The sequence below is a fragment of the Perca flavescens genome, chromosome 13 (assembly GCF_004354835.1).
Source record: "Perca flavescens isolate YP-PL-M2 chromosome 13, PFLA_1.0, whole genome shotgun sequence".
Classification (NCBI taxonomy): Eukaryota; Metazoa; Chordata; class Actinopteri; order Perciformes; family Percidae; genus Perca; species Perca flavescens.
In genome coordinates, this window is record NC_041343.1 from 23,053,025 (window position 1) to 23,071,266 (window position 18,242).

General features: G+C 40.8%; 1 protein-coding gene and 1 long non-coding RNA gene across 7 annotated transcripts in view; both read left to right on the plus strand.

Moving 5' to 3' along the window:
- The window catches only part of rapgef6 (Rap guanine nucleotide exchange factor (GEF) 6), a 159,497-nt gene extending 152,596 nt beyond the window's left edge, over nt 1–6,901 (plus strand). For all 6 annotated transcript variants that reach the window (XM_028595451.1, XM_028595452.1, XM_028595453.1 and 3 more), the window contains 4 exons: nt 266–527; nt 2,493–3,025; nt 4,001–4,342; nt 5,196–6,901. In XM_028595451.1, the coding sequence (XP_028451252.1) occupies nt 266–527; nt 2,493–3,025; nt 4,001–4,342; nt 5,196–5,218 (1,160 nt within the window). In that variant the 3' untranslated portion in view covers nt 5,219–6,901. The remainder of the gene's footprint in view (nt 1–265; nt 528–2,492; nt 3,026–4,000; nt 4,343–5,195) is intronic.
- A 2,768-nt stretch (nt 6,902–9,669) lies between these two features.
- Nucleotides 9,670–14,914, plus strand: LOC114567238 (uncharacterized). The gene is made up of 3 exons (XR_003694140.1): nt 9,670–9,711; nt 9,808–9,898; nt 13,579–14,914. It is a non-coding gene; the product is annotated as an uncharacterized LOC114567238 (long non-coding RNA).
- The last annotated feature ends 3,328 nt before the right edge of the window (nt 14,915–18,242 follow it).

The window sequence follows — 18,242 nt, forward strand, 5'->3', positions numbered from 1 at the left end:
ATCTAACATTCCCTTAAAGAATTATAGGAAGATGACCATTTGGGCAGAATACAATTATCTACTTGCATGCCACTGGAAGGGGCTTTAATTAAAAAGGCTCTATATTGAAACACTGTCGGTCATTTCTCTTTCTTTACGTAATCTTTATTTTCAGTCTTTCCATCCTTGTCTCTCCCCCATTTAGCTTTTTCATCATTATTATAATCTGTATTTTCCTTCATGTTCAAATGTAAATGTCTTAAATGTTCCTCTCTCGTCTGTCCAGGTTACGCTCTCCTGCCAGCCGGTAAAGCAGACAACCTGTCGGACTCGAGTCACAGTGAGATCTCCTCCCGCTCCAGTATCTGTTCCGTCGACTCCGTGCCGGCTCCTGGGTCTGACGACCGATGTAACAGCAGCAACAGGACCTATCATGCTGCTGCTGTTAATACTACTGCAAATACTACTACAACTTCTGCTCCAGTTGTTGAGAGCACAGCAGCAACGCATGCATATTTAAATGCTGAGTACAACCAGCCCAGCACAAGGTGATTCACTTCAGTTTATCTAATCTGTCTGGTTAAGTTAGTTAATTTATGTTAAAAAGAGGGAAATTGGAGTGTGTACTTTTTTGCAAAGCCAAGATATAAGCACACAATGTGTTTATATCCTCTCAAGTAACAGGGCTACAGTCAGTTTTGCATTACAAAACAGATGTTATGTAAAAGTGAAAATCTCCAGGCAAACGCTGATTTCTTGGCCATGTGTATGTATGTGCATAACAATAGATTGCAGAAAGGGAAAGTACCGCTGTTACGTCGGAGTTAAGTTTATCTTAACTGTAGTAGAAAATCCGGTTACACTTTACTTGAAGGTATCTACGTTAGAGTGACATGACTGTCATGAACGTGTCACAAACAAGTTATAAACGTTTATGACATAACGCTTCTTTTACTAAGTGTCATTCGGTTTTTGTCATGATGAGATATGTTTAGGGTTAGGGTTCATGTGTCATGACTGTGTCATGTCACTCTCATGTAGATACCTTCAAGTAAAGTGTTACCGAAAATCCTTTTCCATTTCTTCTGTTGTCACACTATGCAGTAGTGCAGCACTCTCTGAGATATACTTCTAAAATTTAAAGTGTCTCTCTGGACTGAACATACACTAAATTACAAGAGGACCTGCAAGGTCACTGAATCAGCGGGTAATTGGGGCTGTAATTATTACTGGTGTTGGGGTGGAAAATCACGGACATATGCGCTCCGGCTGCTATTAAAACCAGCGACCAGCTCAGCACAATATCCAAACCACCCTACCTCCATGACTCAAGCCTCTAACCAACAGGACACACTCCCACACAAACGCATGATCATCCAAAACCTTCCCAATGGCCGATATGAGCAAAAAAGGCAGCACACGTACACCGTCTGAGCCGCTCTTCCATTTCCTCTCCCAGCTGGATCCCAATTATGTCCTTTCTTCATTAAAACCCAGAGAACAGGAAGTCGTAAAACACTGCAGGTTTTTATTAGTTTCACATTTACTGCCCCCCCTCCTTTTTCTCCGTTAACAACTTATTGGTTTTCACCCAGGCTGCTTTTTAATCTGGCTGAGTAAACAACACACCTTTTTATTGTCTGCTGTTTGTTTATTGTTCCTCCATGATCAGGCCATTCCGTCTCTTAAAGAGGAGACTATAAAATATCACCTGACACAATAATGTGTCTTCTTCTCTGATATTGTATTACCTCGGCAGCCTCGCCGTATAACACCGGCCTGTTTTATGAAATATGGCTCAGTTTCATTAAGTGTCTTGTTTGTCCAGTAAAAACCGTGTCAGTGAATCAAATGGCTGGTTTATGAAAAGCAGCGGAGGAGAAAAACAGTTTTTGTTTTTTTTAAAGCCAGACATGGTGATCTGTCATCCAGGAAACACTGTCAAATAGTTTCTTTGTGATTTTGTGGTGAGCCAGTGTACAGGCGAGGCTTAAACTAACTGTATTTTACAAGTAAAAAAACATTCACACAGAATCTGTGCAGAAACCTTTCTTGCAAAATGTTGGTTGAATGTTTAAGATTGTGGAGAGACGGCACGAATCACTGATTTAACATTGAACTTTATCCTTTATCCTATTTTCATTTGTCATCATTTGTTAGTGCTTTGCTAGTCCATGACTCTCTGACCCGCATGTCCTCCAGCCAACAGCTTTTTATAGTTATTGAATCTCCTCTTTTGGCCTCCTTCCTACTCTCTGTTTATTGTCAGTTCATTTCAGATTGACTTCCTCCACCTTTACCAACAGTTTACTCAACAGTTTGCTACACACTTTTCACTTTCCCCTTTCTCTGTTCCTTTCTTTTATCGTTTTAGTCTTTGCCTCATTTACTCTCACACTGAATTTACTTATCTTATTGAGTGTGTGTGTGTGTGTGTGTGTGTGTGTGTGTGTGTGTGTGTGTTTTTTATACACTAATGAGTTATTTTGCTCTGTCTCTCTCATTTACGGTAGTTCCTCGTCATTGGTTCGAGGATATGTTTCGCGAGCCTCCACCTTCACCTCCTCCATCTCGACGGAGGAGCTGACCCCGGACCTCACCTCTCTGGACTCTGTGGCGGACAGCGGCCGCGGCAGCTGGACGTCCTGCTCCTCCAACTCCCACGACTCCTTCCAGAGCCTCCCCCCCTCCTCTTGCCGGCCCTGGGACCACGGCATCCACGGGCTCCCGCACACGCACCTGGGCGCCTTCAAGCACACGCAGCTGGCCGGGCCAATAGCCGAGGTCGAGGGCGCCGCTTATGCCTGGGCGAACGAAGATGCCACCAAGCATCACTCCCGAAACTCCAGCTCAGATCTGTCCAATCAGTCGCGGCAGAGCTGGGCGTCGTCCAGCTCGCTGTCGGACACCTACGAGGGGAATTACGGGACGATAAAGCGGCGAAACACCTCGGAGCACCCCTCCTCGCCAACCAACGAGGAAGGAGGGCAAAGCACAGACCCTGTCTACAAAACGGTGACGTCAAGCACAGAGAAAGGCCTGATAGGTGAGGGGTCAGGTTGCGAGTTTGATTCCCTGTAAACACAGTGTGACCTGGTCACCTCGAGGGCTGTGTAGATAGTTACAGTAACAAGTAGTCTTTCCATTTAAGGCTGTTTCTGTGAAGCTATGCAGATTTTTACGAGCCAAGATGGCGGTCGATATTTCAAATTCGACTTAGATGCGGTAAAAAAAGTTAAGTCTGCTGTTTTTAGGTGAATTACTGCAGCTTTCTGTTGCTTGACTTGCTGTTATTGTCTAGTGAACATCTTGCAAATGCTGCACTCTGGCATTATTTGGATCTCCCAAACAATATTCTGCAGTTTGCTAGTTTTATGAGGAAAACAAAAGATTTTTTTTACATTTTGACTTTAGAGTGGTAGGGAAGGAGTTAAGTGTGTCCACCGACAAAACAATTAGTCTATTACTACATCAACAGACAATGAATTGACAGAAATGTTGATAATCGATCAATCGTTTAGTCGATCATTATCTGCCTCCAGCTTCTCAAATGTGAGAACGTGTCTTGTAAACTGAATCTCTTTAGATTTGGGACTGTTGATCAGACAAAACAAGTGATTGTGATTGGCAATTGTCACAATTTTCTGATGTTTTTAAGAACCAAACGATTAATCGATTAATCTGGTAAATAATTAACGGATTAAAGTTACCATTAGTTGCAGCTCTAGTTCTGTCTGTATCCGCTGCAGCCATCCATCTCATTGGTTGTATTTTATTTTATTTTATTTTATCTTTTTTTGGATTTTCAACACATTTTGATGCATGTATTAGTTGTGCAGTGTTTTGGTAAAACATCACATTGATTTAATTTTTCCATCATTTTCTTTGGTTCCTCCCCTTACACAACTCCCTGCACACCTCCTTTTCAACTTCCTTTGCCACTTCTCCCCCACTCCTCATTCTTCACTTCCCTCTTTCTTTGCTCCATCCCTCCTCCCTTTTAATCTACACCTCCATCCAGTCTACTGTGTAACATCCCCCACCAAGGATGAGCGTTACCGAGCTCCCCCTCCCACCCCTCCAGGCTACCAGGGTCTGGCCCTGGGGGATCTCGGCCTCACAGACGGAGTAGTAGGTGGGCCAGGAGGTCTCCTCCCTAGGCCTCCTCACCTCCGACCTCCCGACTACAGCGTGGCCCTGCAGAGGAGCAAACTCCTGCAGAACCCCGGAGCGGCCGGAGGTCTGGCTGAGGCGCGGAGGCTGGCTGGTAACCATCACCTCCACCACCAAGAGGCCCGGACAGCCGGCTCCAGACCGCCCAGCATCTGCCTCCCACCAAAGGAGCTGGCTGACAGCGAGGACGGTATGTCCCGCAGGGTGGTGACGTGATGAAGCACCACTCTGAATTTCAGTGTTTGACTCTTGAGCATTTAAAACCAGTCGTGTTAAAACAAACCCTAATCCCTAATAGTCTTTCCATGGGCAGCCCCCCCACTCTGACATCTCTCCATTAATGCATGTATAGGTACTGAGCATGTGTGTGTAATTCAGGCCTGTGTGTAATAACAACAGAGTGAAAACATTGAAATTTCCCCTTGCAGGATTAATAAAGTATACATTATTATTATTATTATTATTATTATTATTATAATACGTAGTCAGGGTTTCCGCGGGGTCTTAAAAAGTCTAAAATTTCAAAATCTAAATTTGAGGCCTTAAAAAGTCTTAAATTCGCTGAAGTATTGTGTTCTAGGTCTTAAATAATTTTAAATATTACAGTATTACGACTACAAATGAGACCAACATGCATCCTATATTGCAGCAAATTAGCTTTCGTGTTATTGGCGCGACATGAAAACGGATTTTATTCTTCAGCTACGGAGAACAATAAAAAGTTTTATTTAGGGCTTACTTGAAGTTGTGATTAAGGTCTTAAACTTCATTCATAAAAGTCTTATAAAGTCTTAAATTTGATTTGGTGAAACCTGCAGAAACTCTTTTAACATATTACTGGTTTTTCATCATGCTCACATACTCTGGCTGCTATGATTGGGAAACAGATATTACATTGCAATCCATGTGGTATTAAAAAGGTCCTTAAAAGTCTAAAATTGAACTTTGTGAACCCATGCAAAAACCCTGAAAAATGTATTAAATGTAGCACTTACAAACCTGTAGATTCTCAGCCAAACATTATCCTCTCTTCTCTTTTCCAGATGAGCAAGTGTCAGCAGTGTAAAAGACAAGTTGTGTCGATCAGGCTTTGGACTAAACCAGCAGCCTGCCATAAAAACCTATCAGAGCACATTCTCCAAGCCCCGCCCCCACACAGCCCTTCTGTGACATCACCACGGACCATGATGCACCTCTCGGCCAGACCAGTGGGTCTTGTGACCTCCCTTCTCCACCTCCCAAGACTTTTACAATGAACTCTTTTTAAACCCATTTCACAGAAACAAAGAAGAAAAGAACGATTTTAGATACTTTTAAAAAGCTCTTAAACAAAGCAGAAGAAGGCTGGGGACGGACGTAAAAAAACAAAGGCTTCCTCGGAATCCAACCACCATGTACCTCCATCTTGCGTTCACATTGGTTTTTACAGTTTTTAAATGTTGTAAAGTGATTCTTTGTCTTATTTTCAGTTGCATTTCTGAGCTTTGCAAAGTTTTATGTGAGAAGAGTGAGGAGGAGGAGCAGACAAAGGGATAGAAAGCTGCAGTCAGTAGTTTAAATATGACGGGCATCAGCTCGTGGGGGAATTCTGTTGTTTTGCTGTTTTTGTTCATGGTTTGCTCTCAGCTCAAAAGAAGATGAATGGAGATGAATAAGAGACAAGATTTTGAGGTTGTTTAAGGGGGTCTTTATGGGCCTCTATCAAACCCTGGCACTGATGATTTATTTTACATAAATAAGATCAGTTTCTAAACAAATAAATCAAATGGAAACCATATTTTTCACTCCTCCTAGGGAGGTGAAAAACAAGAAATTAAACTCCTGAAGTAGCAGCCAGAGACCACGTCCGTTTGTGTTTGCCACCTATTGTACTTTGTTGATCTTGACAGAAAGAAGACCAAAAAAAAAGACAAACGGCATCTCTCAGGCAGTTGTGTGTCTTCATGTCACGCTCTCCGCCACCCAATCACCTCTCTTATTGCTCGTTCAGCCTGACGCGAGGTACTTTAGCGGCATGCTGCCTCCTGGATGTTCCATAAAAACTATATTATAACTCGTTTTTAATGAGCTGAAGAACAAATGCCTCGCTGCTTCTTGTAGAGTAAAACGCGCATCGTTATTTTATTGCTGCGGCTGTGTTAAAACGATAAATTAGCACTGTGTGGTCGCGCAACGTGCATGGAGATGGTGTGCATAAAGACAAAGGACAGTGTTTACACCGACGCTTACACATTTTGTTTACAGTGTTTATTGGACTAGTTGTCTATTGAATTACAAGCCGAGATGTTAAAGTGTAACGCTTTAGGTCCATTTGACCTTGTACATTTGTTTATAAAGCAGCAGGAATATGAGATGCAGCAAAAGCTTTGACTGTGTGCTCCCAGTGTACCTCTCGTATCGGTTTAGCTTCTTATTTAAAAGAACGAGCAACAAAACTAGTCAACGGATAATGTATTTTAACGCCTGGCTTGCATCTCCATTCCATGTTCATAGTACATTTTGTAGAATATTTAAAGGATTTGCTTGAAAAATTGTCTATTTGTATTGAAAACCGAAGCAAATTTGTACATTCGGAGTAATGTTTTGGAAACGGAAAAATTGTTTTAAATTGTGTTTATGTGCAGTGCAGCAATGGTGTAACTGGAATTAGTTCTTCTTTTCTTCTGCTGTCTGTCTGGCGCTCTTGTGATGCTTCTTTTGCATTTTTTTGCCACACAAAGACTTGAAATGATGAATGCTAATATATATACATGGCATATATATATATATATATATATATATATATATATATATATATAAATTTATACATATATATTTTTGTTTTTTCTTTGCCATAAGTTAATGTCATGTATAGATGAGAGAAGAGAGTCCTCTATAAAGGCTATTTTTGAATATTTTATTATGAGAAATAATCCAAGGTTGTGATTGCCCTGTTTCTGTCTTCGGGCAGGAGTCTTTCAAGAAATTTAGTTTAGTTTACAATTTAGTTCTTGTCATTGTTGACTGTCATGACTTGTTTTCTCCCCTCACACTCTGTTGTTGGTGCCATTTCTGCTTTGTCTATAATCAGAATTGCTGCTGTGTTTTGGGATATGAGTGCTTTGTGTGTGTGTGCGTGTGCGTATGTTGTGGAATTATATTTGCGAGGTTGAGATCAACATAACTTTTTTTTTTATCTCTTCTTGATTGACTCTGGATGTACAGCACATAAGAAAAAGGCTGAGAAGTAATTTTCTATAAAAAGCCCTTCTTAGTTTGCAGCTTTTAATTGCTCCTGCCTGCAGAAAGGTGCCATCGGTTCACGGCACAGGGCATTCAGACTCAGGCTGGATGATTGAAAGAAGTTTTTTTGATGCCATTATATCCCAGTCTGTTTGATTTTAACCGAACAATCCCTGCCATGATGCTGTGTCTAGTATAGTCTCGGTTTCCATCTCAGCTATGTTAACTCAGCAGGACTTTCAACTTTTTCTCTTCACTGTTTAATGAACATCACTCCATTGCTTAAAGTTTTTATATGAATCATGAGTATCCACTGTGACCCTCACCCTAGTCCTTTTACCCTTTTTAAAAACAATCTTGATAGTAGAAACTTCGAAACAGACAGACAAAACAGACAGAGTCAGATAATGACAATTCTCTCCTCTTATTTTTTTTGCACAACTGTATTCCTCAGATTCTTAACCATAAATCAGTATTAATGTTCTGCATGGATGGATAATTTAAAAATTAACAGCATATGTTCCTTCCAAGTATTTGCCCAGATGTTATGAGTAACACGGATCTTAGTCAGAAGTCAAAGCAAATGTGTGTGTGTGTATATATATATATATATATATATATATATATATATATATATAAATACCTGCTTTCTGATTGAGAGCTAAACATCAGGCAACAGTTTACAGAATTTACGAATGAAACTTGGCACACGGTCACATTAGATGTTTGTTTAATTCCTTGCGTGCTCTATAATAAAAATATATATTTTTTTCCATTTTGTTTTTTAGGGCTAAATTATATTTAGTAGTAACCCCCCTTCTCCGACTACATACAGTAGGTATGTTTTGGTGGAGGATCTGGCAGTGTGCAGCGTGTGAACGCAACATGCCAGTGTTTTTAACAACATAAAACTGGAGAGGATAAAGTTCACCTCTCTCACAGCTTGATGAAAACATCCGGCTGATTGTGACTTACACCCACCCCCACCCCCCCAGTCCTGCCATGTTACCTAGAATGCAATAAGAGAGATGTGTGAGTTTTATGTAGACATCTTTTTGGCATTACATTAGAAATGCACAACAATAAGCTTCAGTGTGGTGAGTGTGCTGCACAATCTGTACAAAGAGGTATTAACTTGGTCTGTGGCTTAAAGTTTGCTTTCGTCTCACTTCTCATAGCTGTTGTAACTTATGTCTTTTAGAAAGACAACATGATTTTGCTCGTATGCTTTTTATGTATTTTTTACGAGTGATGATTGTAAATAGTTGTTATATTTTTGTTTAAGAGAATGTTTAAAAAGGAAGAAAATACCTTTTATTTCTCAAAGTCTACTGATAACAATTTGGACAATGAATAAAATGTTAAAACGATTTAGTGTCTTTATTCGCGGTAAAACTTAGTTACTAATAGTTCTCTAAACCAAACCTGGGGTTATTTTAATTTAAATTTTTCCTCTAGAACTCCTCTCCTCTACTGTAACTTTCCTCTAATCTTTTAGGATAAGTTTACCTTTCAGCCAAATGAATCCCAGTTTGAAGGTAGATGTCTTTTGACCTGAAACTAATAGGAGGCGTGTGGACTGTTTGTTACCATTTTGGTGTAGTATCCACTTTCAGATTTTTATAGGACAGCTGAAGACATGAAAGAGAGAGAGAGAGACATAACCTGACTCCGCCAGATGGATTGCTTCGCATTTGCTCGGCATATCCATCTGGGAACTTTCCGTTGGAGAACTTTTGGGAAGGGGCGGAATACTGGTTATTTGATTGGATGAACCATCTGTCTATCACCTATGTTGGTGATAGACGGGCCAAATCAACCAATCAGATCCACGAAGCGTATGAAAATACAACCACAAGCCCGCCCCTGCTGCTGCAGGCAAAGCATAGCTCGTAAGCTCAGCATGCAAGCAACATGTCGGTAAAGGATATTTGCCATTTGTGTAACGAGAATTTAGGAATAAAAGTCACCATTTCAGGTTCCCGGACCACATTCCAAAAGAAGGATCCAAGAGAAAAAAAGCATTAGCGACGGCTAACAGAATTAGGGCTACCGCTGGCTGATAATACTGGTTAGCTGATTGGATAAACCATCGGTCTATCACCACCTAACCCACCTCAAAACCAACGCTGATTGGCCCGGTCGTTTGGCTAACGGCTCCAAATTTTCTCTGCCTCAAGATGCCAGACTGATCTGCGAGTGGAAAACTGGAGCTCGCGAGATCAGGACGGTCTCACGAGACTAGGGATGACATGCAACAAAGGGATGCAGGTCGGAGTCGAACCCGCGGCCGCTGCGTCGAGGACTGAACCTCTATATATGGGCGCGCTTTACCAGGTGAGAGCTACCCAGGCGCCCCACTTTCTGATACTTCTCACCAATCATTTTTCACATAAAAGAGAAAGAACCCTAATCGCTCCTCGTGTTCTTCAGATGTCCGAAGTTTGGTCCTCGCCGTCTCTCCTCCGCCTTCTGCAGCGTTCAGATCTGATCAAAGAGGGGAGAGCGTCACGCTGTGCTCAAGGTTAGGTTCCCTTTACTTCTCATTAAAGGTTTACTGTCACACAGCGGGGCAGGAAGTCATGCTGCCTGCTCTGTCTATGTACGTGTGAGAGGAAGAATCCACCAGCCTGTAATGTCCTGTAGTATTATGGTGCATTTCTTCTGCAGATGCATGTGTAGCCTACAGGCTGAACCAGGCGCAGAAACTGAGTGTAGACACCTGGAATGACTTGAATGAGTTCTTTGTAAAACATTGTTGTGTGTGCTGTTGCTCTCTACGGTCAAAAACTATTCATTACAAATAGAAACCCATAGAGATAACCTTTTAACCATGACCTTCAGTCCTTCCAGAAGAGTTTTTTTTGTGATTGTTGCGGGCAAACATCCTTGATTATGCGGCATGTTTTCTTAAAAAATGCAATGGAATATGCGGGATATTTATGCAATTTTATGTGATGAAATTGCGGGAACTTGCAAAAACTGCAGTTTGATGAAAAAGAGAAAAAAAAAAGTGATTCCCCCAACAACCTGCTTTTCGATGACGTTCACGTCGCGTAATTACGTCACTTCATAATGTCACTTCATAATGTCACTTCATAACGTTCCCATGGCAACAGGGGAAAATGGCTGCTCATGTGTGAAGTAAACGCAACATTTTTCAACTTTCTGCTAAGATATATGTGACTTTTTTGCAACAAAAATGCGGTGAAATCTGCAATTTATGCGGTGAAATATGCGGACTTATGCACTGAATTCACGTTTTTCTGGAGGAACTGGACCTTTAAAGGGTCAGTTCAGCTAAATGACAGCAACAAAAACATTCAAAGTATTCATTTGGAGTCCAACGAAACTAACGGTCCACTTACTTTTTCCAGAGCATTCGGACATATCACACGCTCTCAATCAGCTAATGCTAATGTAACTGCGATGGATCTGTTGACGCTAGTAGCTGTTTTGGCTTCTCCTTTGTGTTGGCGTGAAAGCTAAGCATTGAAAGTTCAGGCTTGACTTTGGAAACACAAGTCTGACAAAACAATCCCAACTCAAGGTCCACACATACTAGATGTTTCCGACGCTTTCAACCAAACAACAATCTTGAAAGATACACAAGGTTATGTGGCCGTACAAAATGTTTCAAAACATGAAAATAAAAAACCACACAGAGGAACGGAGGAGGTTGACGGCAGAGGGGACTCGGAGTAACGACTTATTTATTTGAATGAGTTGAATGAACAAAAACACCACAATGTACCTTACCTAGTATTAAATGATACCTAACCAAGCAAGTTTTTAGATATCAAATACGACAACTAACATATTTTCTGCTGCTCCACTGCAGTGGAGGTGAGAGGAATTGTATTTGATGTGCTCAAAGCTTTGACAAATGACATTTAGAAAATTCAACAGCAATATGTCCCTCTTAGTCTAGATAATCCACAGAAAACACAATCAAACAGTACGATAGATAATAGTTTCACAGTGAAACTGGGGGACTTTTTGTGTATTTAATATCTTTTAATAAAATTAAAATACCAGCTATATTCTTTAATGGAAGTATTGGCCCCTTTCTGTCCAATAAAGTGACTAGCCTACAGGACAAAAAATACATTCCAGAAAGTCTAAAGAATAAAACAAAACTAATCAAATGTCGTTTAGTGCTTAGAACTTTTGCCCAATCTGACTTTTACACTTTACACATCTGAACTGCTTCTTAAAAGACACTGTGTACTTTTTCCTGCGATAAAGTTAGAATTATGTGTAATGGAGACGGAACAGGATGGTGAGGGGCTGAGGCATGCTAACCGGCACGTTCAAAGAGTTGGTCTCTCTACTTCAGAGAGAATATTCCAGAACGATGAGAGAAGTGAAAGTTCAGCTCCGAGAGGGATTCAACTGGAAACGAGTCGGTGAAATTACACACAACTTCAATTATACATCACAAAGGGCGAAAGACCCCCCACTGGATAGCAGGGAAGGAAATGGGGAAGAAACTGGAACGCTCAGATCTCGTAATGTCTCTGTGTGTGTGTGTGTGTGTGTGTGTGTGTGTGTGTGTGTGTGTGTGTGTGTGTGTGTGTGTGTGTGTGTGTGTGTGTGTGTGCGCGCCACACCTCTCCTCTGTTTTTGACTTTGAAGTTATGACTTTGTCAGGAGCAGAAGCCGAGAGCAGGAGGTGGGAATACACAAACTTTACCACCTGAGGGTTGTGCGCACACACGGGGGTTGGCTTTTAGCATATCCCTGTCTAAATGAAAATTTGTGAAGCAAAACAGTTTGGGAAAAAAAATTCTGTCACCTATACAGTATCAGCGCTGCCCTTGAGCGCACACATATACGTGAGCGTGCATTTTGCTCTCACCTACATAAATGAAAAGCTGGTTTTCTTTGTGCGTTGTTAACCTTTGAGTTTCTCGTTTCCTGCATCATCACGCGAATACGCTGTTTGTTCTCAAATACTTCAAACTTTTCTTTATGTCTCGTTATTGTAATGTAGGCATGAAGGATAAGTCTATCTTGGTAACGTTAAATCTGACCTTTAGTTCCTATCAGAGAAGCTCCACGAACACTAGATCCCATACTTCCCATAATGCAACTCTTTTGTTAGACCCTGCACGGTAGAAGGGCCAGGTTCTCTAATCAAGTCGGAAAGCAAAAGTGTTGAAAGTTGTTTTTACTGGCCACACTAAAAGGCGGGACAAAAAGCGGTTACACTTTACTTTAAGTTTTCTACATAAGAGTGAAATGACACTGTCATGAACGTGTCATAAAACATTATAAACAAGTCATAAACGTTTATGACATAACTCTTTTTTAGTAAGTGTCATTCGGTTTTGTCATGACACGTTATGGTTAGGGTTTGGGTTCATGTGTCATGACTGTGTCATGACAGTGTCATGTGAGTGTCATGTATTCATGACAGTGTCATGTCAATCTTATGTAGAAAACTTAAAGTAAAGTGTTACCAAAGCAACTGCCATAGATAGAGGCAAGGCGCAACTATCATTTCCATTTGGGGATACATACTTTGCAAACTGGCTGTGCACTTTGAATGTTTGAATGCTGTAATGTTTTTGGGGTTTTGCGCTCTGTAAAGAAGTTGCAAAGGAGGTTTCAGCCACACTTTCTGTCCAGTTCAAAGGCCAGTCGGTGATCAATTGTCTGAGGACAGGGGCTGTCCAGCGGAGTCATTGCTACAGTTCATCATATTGTTCTTCCACCCGCTGTGTCACGTGCTTTAGGGTGACTCGAGTCATTTTTTTCTCTTGTTGGCTTGTTAGCAATGTCAGTGCAAGCCAACCCCAAGTGAGTCTGAAAACTATTCAAAACAAACGATGAACAGTTACAGTTGTGAAAGTACCGTGTATGGAATGGTTTATATAGTTTTGATAACAAAGGTTTTAACAAATAAAGTGGAACAGAACCTTTACTTATTGATGTTTTTAGATTGGGTTTAGAATAAAACTCTTTGTAGTTTGGCGTTCGTGTCCCCAGCCATTTGTTGAAACAAATATTGATTACTCGGAAGTGTCGCTTCACAGTTTGTGTTATCGTGTAGTAGTGACGGGGGAGGGTGCGCAATGGTCTGAACTCAACAGAAAACCAAAGGCAAAATGTTATTCTTGGAGGGAATAAGGGCAAACTTTTGTTGTGCTGCATATAAATGAAGATAGGCTGATTTTCTTTTCTTTCTTTTTTCATCAGTTCTCCTAGACTCCAAAGTCTTCCTCTCTGGGCCATGTGTGGGGCATGGAGGAACATGCTAAGGTGGCACCCTCCACGGCCGCTCTGGCCATTTGTCACCAGTCCTCGAGGCTTCCTGCAGCTTGTAAAGAGGTTCAGGTCAGCGTCCTTGCATCTCGCTGTCCTCTACCATGTCAGCAGTGCAGCACAGATAAATGACCTGACAAGCCCACAGAATGGAACCGCATGGTAAAATCCCGCAAGTAATCCTTCAAGCTTCTTTTCCTTTTTATGGCATTTAGGTGTCAATGTGACTCTCTTGAATCTCACTTAACTTTTGGATTAATTTAGTTACATTTGCTAGGATTGTTAGCCTTTGACACTAGCAGCAGATTTCAGGGGGATCTGTTAATTAGTCATTGTTGACTTGTTGACGCATTTTAACTATAACTGTGTTTGATGTAATAAAAGTGCTGGTTTCATATTTTGGTTGATACAAAAGATCTATTTTAATTCTATTTTGCCTTGATTTCCTTTCATATCGTTAGTCTTGAAAGTTTCATCTGAAATCATAATATTAATTTCCTATTTCCATTTTTCTTTCATATCAAAACTGTCGTCAGGAGATTCATGATGTAGACTTTGTTTAGCCTCTCTTTTTTCAAGCACAATTTATCTTGTTGAGTCACCTCTTTGCATATGATCTTCCATTCTTTGTTTCTGAAGATACTATGTTAGTTCTAAAAAAGTATATATATATATATATGTATAAAACAATATTGATTGACAAAATTTAAAGCATCAGAGCTGAGTCCAATGAGCCTGAAAATGTGCTCTGCTGCTGTTCCACTAATGGCCATGGGGGGGCAGTGCTGCATTGTGAGAAACACTGCCTGTGGAAAAGCCCAGTTTATGGATCTCTGCTCCCCCATGCATTCTGCAGTATTTGTGAAAAATGGCTATTCTGGGAGCATATCTCCCCCCAGAGATTGGCCATCCTATTAAGGTGCAAATTACCAACACGTTGTCCATGTTGGAACAATGCAATCCTGGCTCTGTGAAGGTAATTATTATATCTGTCTCAATTGTCTTTGCCCTGTGTGCAAAAGTCTCCTCTCATCCTTTAACTAGTAAATGTTGGTCCCTAAAGGAGGATGGCTGCCACTCCTCCATACTGAGATTGACTTGTTTTTATTGAAGTGACTTAGTGCAGAGTTAACTTCGCTTGGTGTCTGTTTTTGTGTGTGGGTTTCCCTTTCAATAATTGTCATGCCTTTAAAGTAAGATTTTGTGTTGTAGTATGTGCATCGTGTGTGTGTGTGTGTGTGTGTGTGTGTGTGTGTGTGTGTGTGTGTGTGTGTGTGTGTGTGTGTGTGTATCACCATCATCAAATATCATCATCTTCATCATCATCTGTATATCATTACCTTAACGAGCATGTGATGCCTAGAAGGAAGCAGACCCTCTATTTGACCAACGGCCTGAAACCCTATCTATCTATCTATCTATCTATCTATCTATCTATCTATCTATCTATCTATCTATCTATCTATCTATCTGTCTATCTATCTATCTATCTATCCATCTGTCTATTTGAGGTGCACATGCTCAAATTAACTTTACTGTTCACCCCTGATGTCTAGACGACCCCCCCCCCATAGGCAGTAGCTTGTAGCACAGTAGCTGTTTTGTTTGTTTGCTGGTGTTTATTTATTTTTCCTTTCCTTACCTCCTGATTTTATTAAATTTTGTTGTGTTATTTGTCTATGTGAGCGTATGAGCATGCATGACTTGTATATAAGTATGTTTAAGTATATGCGAATGCATACATGGCCCATATTAGACTCCCACTACCACGATTACCTGTATCAAAACCCATTTTACCCTATTTCATTGATACCTCTCTGTAAGGGAGGGAAGGGGGTGGGAATTGGGGGTAAACCATCTCTTTGTTAGTACCTTGTTTCACAGAATGACTCGTATTAGTTTCCCTTCATGGATTAGGTGTAATATGTATCTGTTATGCTGAAAATCCTACAAATAAATCATAGAAAAAAACTGCAGTTCACATCCCTTTCTTCTCCTTAAGCAAGGTTTGCTCACGTGTTTAAGTGTGAGTAACTCTTGCAGGTGAAGCAGCTATGGTTGACAAAATAAAGTAGCTGAACGCCAATATCTAATAATGAGTCCCAATCATATGGTTCAGAGGGGGAGGCGAAGGTCTATGCCGATCGCCCAGATACACCTTTTGCCTCCACACAAACACACACATACATACACTCACACACAAACACACACACACACACACGTACGTAAACTCAAATGTGGATGGACACGCTTGACTTTTTTTGGCCTTTTAGAGGAAGCAAATGGAGAGAGGCGAGGGGTGAAGGGAAACGGAGAGATTTGACTTATCTTTAGGTGTTTGAATGTGAACAGAAATGGACAAAAACGACAAGAATTGGCACTACTGTGAGCGCATGTTGGCTTCACACATCATCAACATTTTTAGATCTAGTTGGCTTAGTGTGAACCAAGTCTAAAGGCTGGTGTACTTCTCCAGGCTGCGCATAGGCAGGGGTTTTTAGGTGTTTTCAGTGTAACATTTACATGTTTTTCTGTTTTGAACCACCTCCTGATGGAAATTGGATCAAACAACCAGCTTGCTTGACATGGAGGACCCCCTGACACATTGGTTGATATTTGGGCAATGTGTGCGTCAGCTCTTCTGCAAGCCTCTATGACCGACGGTTACCAGGGATAGAAAGAGAAAATAAAGTGGCTATATGTAACTCTTAGTTTGTGCTGATTCTAGCGGACGCTTTGGACAAAAGCAGTAGTGTTTTTACCACACCTGCTGTCGTAAAGGTCTTTTCTTTACGGTCCTGTATTGCCCACTGTATTACTGAGTTAGTGTTACCAGGAGGTCATATTGCGATAAATGTTTTGCTCAGACAGAAAATCATTCATTTACAATACATTACAGATGCATCGTTGCATTTTAAGCGTTACATGATATATCTGCATACAGTAACTTAGCCTACTTTGGATGTATCGTGAGCTAAACTGAATATCACTGTCACTGTGTCACGAGCCAAAGCATTCAGAGTTTGTTGCAACAAACAGAAAAATAACTTATGTTTCTATAGCACATTTCATGAAACCCAAAGACGCTTTACACAAGTACAGGGGGACAAGGGAAAAGAAAATAGTAGGCCAACTTAATATAGGCTACTGACGTACAACCACATCGTGCATTGTAAAGTTATTTTATGAATGAAATAGACATATTGCATACCTGAGGGCCAATTCAGGGACGTCTTTGAATCATTTACAATCACGTAATTGTCTTCATCTGTTGAAAGCCCGACTGACATTGACTCGGGTTTTCGCCCGTCATCTGTCACTCGCCCTTTTAGCTTTTAGTTGTTCTGCGTTTAATTTCATTTTCTTTCTGTGATGTTCCTGCCCCAGTATTAGCCATAACTTCAACAGATAACTTCTAAAATAAAATTTAAATACAATTAGTCCTATAAAAGACATCTCCTGCTACCCTTTACCTGGCTTTGGTTACGCCAAATTCTGTGACCCATCAGAATGTGTGACTGTAGAGCCGATCTAAATGCTGTAAATCCTTTTGTGACTTCGAGGAAAAAAATCTGACCCGGACAGAGGCATTAATAAAAACTATATAAAAACAGGGTTCTTTTCACTGTTAGTCTTGTTTGCTGTTACAGGTCATTTATGATCATCAGATGAAAAATTACAGTTTCAGAAACATTTAAAAGTTACATATAGTTACTTTAAAGAAATTGCATGTAAGTAAAAGTTAAATTACTTGTGTAAAAATATAGTTCTATAAAAGTAAAAAGTAGATCACTAAACTCTTGTACTCATAAAATCCTTTGCTGTGTTTGTCCGTGAAGACTTTTTCGGTGTATTTTTGCAAAAGCATAGTTCAGGTCGAAGATGGAAGAGAGACGGTTCGAAGCAGCAGCAGCAGCAGCAGAGAGAGAGAAATGAAGAATAAGAGAAAGAAGAGATGAAGAGAGAAAAAAAGAGACCGCGAGAGTTTTCAGAGGGATAATCTAAATACCCCCCACTGAGGAAACTGCGGAAGAGCTGCAGAGAAATGGATGAGAGAGGTGATGGGGGGTACTTAGTGGGAGGCCCGTCCTTTGAACTAGATGTCAGGAGAGAGAAAGGGAGGGAGGGAGGCATCTCGCAACAGATCAGAATGTAGCAGAGCAGATTAAAGACGGAGAGATCACAACAGAGTTAAGGAGACTAGCAAGACTGATGGTGATTAAAAAAAAAAAGAAGACACTTCTGCAGCTCCAGGAGAGGAGAGGAGAGGATGCTGAAGGTCTAACCTCCTCCGGTGCCTCTAAAGCTGCAGCCAGGTCTTTGATCTTGCACTTCATTTAGCTCCACAATTGGACATCCTCCCAGTCTGATGCACAGGATTAAAGGTCCATTCCAGAGTTTATTTGACATATAAATTATTATTCACACAGATGGACAGGGAGTTTGAGTTGAAATTGACCTGTATTACATTTTACAACTTTACTTGTGGCATCTTGATTCAGAATACAGCAGGACATGCTGGTAGCTGAGCAATCTGAGAGGTGTGTGACGTCAATGGCTCAAGGTTGGGTCCACTGCTGTTACATGTCGTCATATAC